The sequence below is a fragment of the Doryrhamphus excisus genome, chromosome 2, assembly GCF_030265055.1.
Source record: "Doryrhamphus excisus isolate RoL2022-K1 chromosome 2, RoL_Dexc_1.0, whole genome shotgun sequence".
In the NCBI taxonomy this organism is placed as follows: Eukaryota; Metazoa; Chordata; class Actinopteri; order Syngnathiformes; family Syngnathidae; genus Doryrhamphus; species Doryrhamphus excisus.
Genome location: NC_080467.1, coordinates 5,877,316 through 5,886,219, shown reverse-complemented (window position 1 = coordinate 5,886,219; position 8,904 = coordinate 5,877,316). Strand labels below are relative to the sequence as shown.

The 8,904-nt window shown below is 41.0% G+C and overlaps 1 protein-coding gene across 2 annotated transcripts in view; it reads right to left on the bottom strand.

Moving 5' to 3' along the window:
* Positions 1-3,977: 3,977 nt before the first annotated feature.
* The window catches only part of parga (poly (ADP-ribose) glycohydrolase a), a 32,484-nt gene continuing 27,557 nt past the window's right edge, over positions 3,978-8,904 (bottom strand). For both annotated transcript variants that reach the window (XM_058064873.1, XM_058064874.1), the window contains exon 18: positions 3,978-7,516. In XM_058064873.1, the coding sequence (XP_057920856.1) occupies positions 7,335-7,516 (182 nt within the window). In that variant the 3' untranslated portion in view covers positions 3,978-7,334. The remainder of the gene's footprint in view (positions 7,517-8,904) is intronic.

Here is an 8,904-nt window from a genome sequence, read left to right as displayed (position 1 = left end):
ATAAAATAAAATAAAATAAAATAAAATAAAATAAAATAAAATTTCTTATAAATAAGAAATCTGACTTGGCAAAAATTCACTTATCACGAGTTACACTAATACTCTGATGTCACGTAGGGGATGAGTTCAGGACCCCTGGTCTAAAATAGGAGTTACTACCGACTCATTATGTGCATGGCGTTGCTCCAAACTCGAGCCTCAGAATGAAGGGTCAGGCAATTATGAAGTGAAATGCCATTTTGTTTGCAGGAACTCTGAAGCCTGACAAAGATGGAGCGAGGGCCATTTGTTTTCTGGCGTTTTATTAATAGTGTTGATGCTGCTGCAAGGACCTGTGCCACTGGGCTAATAATGTACTGCACGGGGCTCCTTGGTACAGCACATCCTCTTTCGGGACAATTACCATCACGACACACAAACCAACCAAACAAGAACTTGAGACTGTGTCTGGTCACCTGTCCACAGACACGGTCTCAAGTTCTAATTTAATGCACAAGATTAGACACATGCAATCCAGAAAAGAAGTAAATGTCACAAAAAAGTGGGCTAATAAATTGACGCACAAAGACTGCGGATTTCAGAAAATAACAGATGAAATGATACAGCACTCTACAAGAAGCAATGAAGGCTGTAAAATGAAATAATTAAAAATAAAAAAAGAAGAAAATTGTTAACTATAATGATGAAAATGGTAATATTAATGATGATTATAATGATGGTAATAATGATAAAGATTATAACAATAATAATAATAATTCATTCATTCATTTTCTATATTTTGAGTGTTAAAAACCTGTTTACAACCTTCTTAATACAGTTTTAACATTATTAGAGCCCTCTAGACATGAAATAACACCCCTATAGTCACCACTTCTATTGCCCAATATATAACATATCAAAAAACAAAAAGACATAAAAAGACATGATTCAGACTCACAGATGTTAGCATTGGGAGATCTGTTATTGTTCTTTGTTTATATATTTAAGTTATTATGTTATTATGTCATATTATTTGTGCATTTTAATTATATAATAATAAATAATATGTATGGGGGGGGGGGGTGGGATTAGTGGTCTTTGGTAAACTAAACCAAAACCAAAAACCAAAAAGTACTAAAATATTCATTCATTCATTCATCGCGGGGGGTGCTGGAGCCTATCCCAGCTGTCTTTTCGGGCGAGAGGTGGGGTACACCCTGGACTGGTCGCCAGCCAATCACAGGGCACATATAGACAATTAACCTAGCATGTTTTTGGAATGTGGGAGGAAACCGGAGTACCCGGAGAAAACCCACGCATGCACGGGGAGAACATGCAAACTCCACACAGAGATGGCCGAGGGTGGGATAATAATAATAAAAAAAATAATAATAATAATATTAAAATGATAATAATAAGATTGGAAAACAAGACAGTGGCATGAACATGATTATATCTTGCAAAAAGGGGTAGGCATTTATTATCTTTTGCTTCAGCCTACTCCTTTTGGGCTTGTTATCAGATAGTTGAATACAAATGTAAATAATGGAAAGTTATATTTTGATTGATGTAAGAAATGCACTGTAATATTTCATATACAGTAAACCTCGGATATATCGGATTCAATTGTTCCCACTGGTTTTGTCCGATATAAGCGAAATCCGTTATATGCGTATACTGGAAAATGTCCGTTTTACGCATATATCGGATTTATATCCGGTATATGCGTAAATCGGATTTTATCCGTTATAAAAAGGCACTTCCTTGACTATGTTTCCAATGTACCTGGACGCGCAGGCAACGCTGCAAACGACGTCGAATAGCGGCCTGTCACGATTCGGCGAATCGCAGCGCGACGATGCGGCCATCCGATATATGCGAGGGAAATTTAATGGAAATGCATTGGAACGGGACTGGAGATTTTGTCCGAAATAGGCGAAATACGTTATAAAAAATCCGATATATGCAATGAATTTTTATTGGAAATGCATTACAGAAAAATGGGTTCTTTTTTATCTGTTCGTTGTGAGCGAATTTCCGATATATCCGAGTCCGATATATCCGAGGTTTACTGTATTTGCCCAAATAAAGAAAATAAACAAAAAAAAAGGTGACTGTTTTAGCAGGATGTGTTGATTGGGAATCGTCATCATCGTCGTCATCGACTGCACCAAAGGTCCTAGTGATCAAAGCTCAAGAGAACAAGTTAATGTTTCATTCAGCTGAAAACAAGTCCATCCACATTTTCAAAAATAAACATTCAAGTCCGCCAACCCAAAAGTGACTTTGTACCCGAGCCGCATTTTGGGGGGCGACGCCACACGTAATTCACTTACACAAGCCGAGCCCCGTGTGCCGTTTATGGATTTCCAAGTCGTGACGTTACTTAAGACGGCTAATTCATCTAATAAAGCAAAATATGAAAGCCCAATTTCATTTGTCTTGAGAGCTGTGGGTGTATGCGGCGTCACGTAAATCAATCACCTTTGCCATCATTCAATAATGCATGATTTGATCAAACAAAGTGACTAATCCGCCATGCCGAGGCATGCCCTGAAAGGGCCTGCAATAAAACTGGTTATTTCTTGATGAGCGATGAATAATTAAGTTAATGACGGATGGACACATGGATGAATTTGAGGGTGGAAATGAATCTCGGTGTTACACGACCTCACTGAAGTGAAGGCACGAATCCCTCCTTTATTACGGTTAGCTGCTTCGATAAGTGACTGCCTGAAAACGCATTTGCCTTCTTGCTGATTTCTTTCTTTTCTGCATGTTTGCACACTTAAATTTATCCCAGCAAGTCTTCCAGGTCCTTAGGCAGCAAGACAGCCCCAGACCATCACACTACCACCACCATATTTTACTGTTGCAGTAAAATTTTGAAATGAGCCTAATATTCTTTTTGTTCAGCAGCGGTTTTGGTCTTGGAACTTTGCCATGTAGGCCGTTTTTGCCCAGCGTCTTTCTTACGGTGGAGTCATGAACACTGAACTTTAACTGAGGCAAGTGAGGCCTGCAGTTCTTTGGATGTTGTTGTGGGGTCTTTTGTGACCTCTTGGATAAATCGTCTCTGTGCGCTTGGGGCCCTTCCTGGGAGGCTTCACCAGTTTTGGCCATTTGTGGATAATGGCTCTCCTGTGGGTGGTTCGTTGGAGTCCCAAAGCTTTAGAAATGGCTTGATGACCTTTGACCTTTTCCAGACTGATAGACCTCAATGAACCAATGAATTTGAACCTTTTTTTTTTCATTCATTTTCTACTGCTAAGGGTCGCGGGGGTGCTGGAGCCTATCCCAGCTGTCTTCGGGCGTGAGGCGGGGTACACCCTGGACTGGTGGCTAGCCAATCACAGGGCACATATAGACAAACAACCATTCACACTCACATTCATACCTATGGACAATTTGAAGTGGCTAATTAACCTAGCATGTTTTTGGAATGTGGGAGGAAACCGGAGTACCCGGAGAAAACCCACGCATGCACGGGGAGAACATGCAAACTCCACACAGAGATGGCCGAGGGTGGAATTGAACCCTGGTCTCCTGGCTGTGAGGTCTGCGTGCTAACCACTAGACCATCGTGCCGTCCGACGTTTTTGTTTTTTTAAGCAAAAACATTTCATTTAAAAACTGCATTTGGTGTTCAGTTGTTGTTGACTAATATTGGATGGATTTTATTGGATGTTTCTCACACTTAAATGTTGGATACTTGAAAGCTTGTTTGTCTGGAATTATGAATCAAGTTTTCATTTTCATAGTAAATAATTACTCATTTATTTTTTTGTTTTATTTGACTTGTTTTTTTGTTTAAAATACAATTGTCACATTTTATGCTACTATATGAAATACACTATGAAAAACGTTTACCAGGCACGTGACCCGTAGTTGAGTATTGATATCGCCGATACCAGCCTGAATCGACTCCGTATTGTACCGCTTGCATCCAGTAGTAATAAATAAAACACTAATTCCAGAGAACAGCAGAGAAATCAAACTTGAGGGGGAATATGTTTTAATTAAGAAATGATAATAAAAACAGCGCAACCTAAAAACCTGCGATACAGTACTACGTGATACATGTACAGGTGTTACCTATGTAACCATAGCATCGTTAAATAGTGCCTATACACGTCAATTCCAGTCGTTTTTTTTTTTTTTCAAAAGCAGAGTAAAATATTAAAATAATACGTTGTTTTTACATATTTTTTTTCACTCTACTCTGCTTTTGACAGCATTGGGAGGAAAAAGACACATTTAGGGGTACAGAAGAGCGGCATCGGCATATATACTGTATGCGTTCAATAATTCTATAAGATATTGTATGTTACCCATGCATAGGCTAGCGTCTCAGTCACTTGCCGCTTCTTTCAGCAGATACATAGCAATATACAATATAATACAATAATACAATACTGGTAAAATAGGGGTCATCGTCATCAAGGCCTGGATTAGCAACAGTGAAAATAAGTCGGTTACCACGCATGGGAAGTATTTAGACACCCTGTTTCCACTGGACGGTACGTACTCGCTATTCCACTTGGCATCTGGAACCTGTGTTATGTGTTACACAGCATCCACACATTGATGAGAAGTGGTTGGGATACTACAGACAGATCCCAGCCATAGACTCTTTTAGTCATGTGTTATTTTCTGTTCGTAGTACACACACAGAACAATGAATAACTCTTTCTTCGTTCTAATAAACAATGTGCGCTAGTGACGCATTCAAGCGCACTACGTAACATGAGTGGAAAAGTGATGTTAAATTGTCATTTATAGAGATGCACTATTTTTTTCCCAAAACATTAATAACTTTCTGCTTTTTAAGACTGATATGGTTACTTTATATGTACTTTTTTTAATATTTGGAAATAAATGTAGTTAGTACACCTGGAGGTAATAAGGACTGGAAATGTACCTGTTGATTTCTCCCAATCTAATACCATGACATGACTACTACCGCGTCACTACTATCAGGAGAACCAGAGTATAGAGGGGGAGGAGACACCTGCCGTGGCCCAGGACAGTGCACTATATTCGGGCACATGCTTCAAGCAGCCGGTGTGACGCCATGGAGGTTGCTGGCAAAGCTTTTGCACTTTTAAACGCTTCGGCATCTTCAGGCCTTTTTTCTTGAAATTATCGGTTACCTGAGCTATTTCTAATGTTATGGGATGAATTGGTGTGATGTCATAATTCCATTATGTCAGCCCGTTATTATTGTGTAACATGAGTCTTTTGATCCATAAAATATGGCATTTGTAATTATTTCAATTATTTCTGTAGGTAAAATTATAATAATTTTTTTTTTCTGATAATTTTTTGGGAGTTTTTTGGGGTTTACATTTCCTCTTATGGGAACAAATCACCGTTATCATACTTTTTGGTTTAACTGGACATTTTTTAACAATGTAAGCCGATGTTCCACTGTACTGTACTGTACTAGTATATTCTTTGTATACATGGCTAGAAATGACATGGTACCCTGTTATACATTGTGTATATCAAAGAAAAGTGGGATTTTGTCTGCATCCACAATCCTTGTGTGAGACATGAAAACACACGTCTTTCTAGTCTCTTTTTGGTGCTTTTTTCAAAAGGCTTTACAGGTGGAATAGGCGTGTCCCATTGTATGTATTCTTAGCTGCCTGTTTTTAGCTGTTTTTATATCTTTAGAACGCACAAAAAAGAGAAAGACGTGTGTTCATGTCTCACATAAAGACTGTGGATGGGACAAATTCCAAAAAAAAGTGGCTCCTCAGTCTCCTCTTGGATAACGCAGTCTTATATTGGCAGTGTTATCCTCCTGTATTGTTTTTGTTTGTTGTTGTGTCTCGCCGGGGTGATGCGTTCAATGTGGTTTTGGGTTCCAGCCGAGTGGAGTTGGTACTATGCGTCATTTTGAGTTTTCTTCAACCTTTCATGAGCCAAAATGAAACATTGCGGAGCACATTTGGACAGCAAAAAGGATGTACTATTGCTATAAATGTACTGGTAATACTGGTAGAAGGCGATATCTGCGAGAAAAGGCAAGTCTGTGTTTTGGTTGTTTGTGTGCTGGGATCACAAACCTAGGCCATGTTCACAATTGCAGTTCAGTTCTCTGGTCCAGACTAAGCAGGGGTGTCCAAACTTTTCCCCTTGAGGGCAACAACACGAAATTAAAGTATGCAACTTTGCTACTTTGATATTTTCCATTTTTTAATATTTGTCCATTTTCTTTTGACCCATAATATTACTATTTTTTTTAATTACTATTAATATTATTAACTTTTGCCCCCAACATACTTTCCGAAAATTACAACTTTGTGTCGTTTGTCATAATATTCCAACTTTAACTTCTAGATCTTCCAGAATCTGCACCTATTCCTGCTGTATTTCCTTTGATTTGTGCTTCCTGCCCAAACGGTCTGCTGTGCTGTCATTTATTCCACCCATGGTGGCCCGCTTCTGTACACGCCCACTCCACTGTGATTGGTCCCACGCCCCAAAGTGCTTCCTAACTACAAACCATATAAGGAAGTCCGCCCCTCTGTGACATCACAAAGAAACAGTTTTACAACGCCTTCAGAAACAGAGCGTTTTGAGCCATCCCAAACTTCTTTCAGCGCTGACTTCCAAATGTGCAAACATCATGATCGGAAACTTTGGCATGGTTTAACACCAGAATACAACATTCCCAATCCAACATTCCAACTACTTTTATAGGTCAGAAAAGTGGAAAAAGCATCATTGGTCCCCTTCAAGACTTTTTCCCCAACCTAATTTCCCAAAATGACATTACTTCTCATAATATGACGTTATTCTTGTAAAATTATGAATTTTCTCATGAGATTCCAACTTTTTCTGACACATATTTGAATTTTAATCTTGGAAATTTACTGCAGATTTTTTTGTTTTCTTGTTGAATTATACTTTCAGAATGTACCGCGCCGTTTAAATGGCCCCCGAGCCGCACTTTGGACACCCCTGGCACAACATAAGGACATGATTGGACAGCCTTCGTGACCTAGTACATGACCTAACTGAAATTTCGATACTGCTGTACTTCCGAGATGTACTTTTAAAGGGTGACAAGCAGAAATACTACACTTCCAACACCTTTTCTCTAACAGATTTGTCATTTAGATGCCATTTTTGCTGCAAGCCAAGTGAGACCCACGCCTCAAACGGTGTCGGTCACCGAACGAATCCCAAAGCCCGCTACAGTTCCCTTCAACAGTTCCCTTCAACTGAACCAAGCGTACCATTTTTGAAGGCACCCTTATAGGGAGAGTGTAAGAGTGATTGTAATCAGAGTCTTATTAGTTAGGAGGACCAAGAGGAACCTCCTGTACACACCCCTTTTTTTTTTAATGAGAGTCCGATGTTACAGGGGACATCCCAGAATCCTTAGCGGAGTCCAAGGCATCGGCGGTGGCGGGGGAAGAGAAGCTCTGGTAGATGAAAGCGTAGAGGGTGACGTCAGGTCTTGTCTTGCGGCAGTTCTTGCAAACCAAATGGGAATACTGGTTCAAAAGACTGTACAGCCTCCCTGGGACGACACAGGAAGAGACATGGAGAGGTATGGGGGTGAAAAGACACCAAAGAGACCAAAGAGAACAAACAGCTTGAGCTCCAAAGGACAAAAAATATAGTCAAAATTCGCTTTTCGGGCAAATTTTCGGGCCTGTCAAGACAATGATAAGAGGCTTCACCGTATTCACCGCGAGCAGCAGCTAGCGAGCGAGTAGCAGCTAGCGAGCGAGTAGCAGCTAGCGAGCAACAGCTATTAAACATTACTGATATATTCCTTCATTCATTTTCTACTTGCTAGCTGCTACTCGCTAGCTACATGTGTCGTGCGCTACACCATGTTCATGATAGCGGAATGAACGGAGTCTCTTGCCCAAGTGGAGAAAGACCAGGCTGCTACTCGCTAGCTGCTACTCGCTAGCTGCTACTCGCTAGCTGCATGTGTCGTGCGCTACACTGTGTTCATGACAGCGGAATGAACGGAGTCTCTTTGCCCAAGTGGAGAAAGACCAGGCTGCTACTCGCGAGCTGCTACTCGCGAGCTGCTACTCGCGAGCTGCTACTCGCGAGCTGCTACTCGCGAGCTGCTACTCGCGAGCTGCTACTCGCGAGCTGCTACTCGCGAGCTGCTACTCGCGAGCTGCTACTCGCGAGCTGCTACTCGCGAGCTGCTACTCGCGAGCTGCTACTCGCTAGCTGCTACTCGCTAGCTGCTACTCGCTAGCTGCTACTCGCTAGCTGCTACTCGCTAGCTGCTACTCGCTAGCTGCTACTCGCTAGCTGCTACTCGCTAGCTGCTACTCGCTAGCTGCTACTCGCTAGCTGCTACTCGCTAGCTGCTACTCGCTAGCTACACCGTGTTCATGACAGCGGAATGAACAGAGTCTCTTTGTCCAAGTGGAGAAAGACCAAGCTGCTGCTTGCTAGCTGCATGTGTCGTGCGCTACACATGGAGTACTTACTCCGTGTCTGTCGTGTATAAAACATCTAAAGTCAATTTCAGCCCATTTACGAATCATGAAAACATTTGCGGCAAAGACCGTGAAATTTATGTTTCAGTTGCCGTGATTCCCAAAGTAAATTTAGATTAGATTCAACGTTGTTACTGCTCATGTCACTTGTACAGGGCAACAAAATGCAGTTAGCATCCAACCAGAAGTGCAAAGTACCTTAGTAGTAAGTAGATGTAGAAATAGAATAGAATGTTACACCTCCTTCAATGTAAACAGTAACAGTCAATCAAGGAAGTGTATATGCAAATGACTTGACATCCGAGAGCCTCAGGAAATGGAAATAATGTTGTACAAGCCAACCAATCGCAGTCTTTATCGAGACCTGCAAAGCGTATTTAAGGGTGAAAATGAGTACTGATTACAAAAAAAATGGGTCTGTATCGGCGGGTCTGCG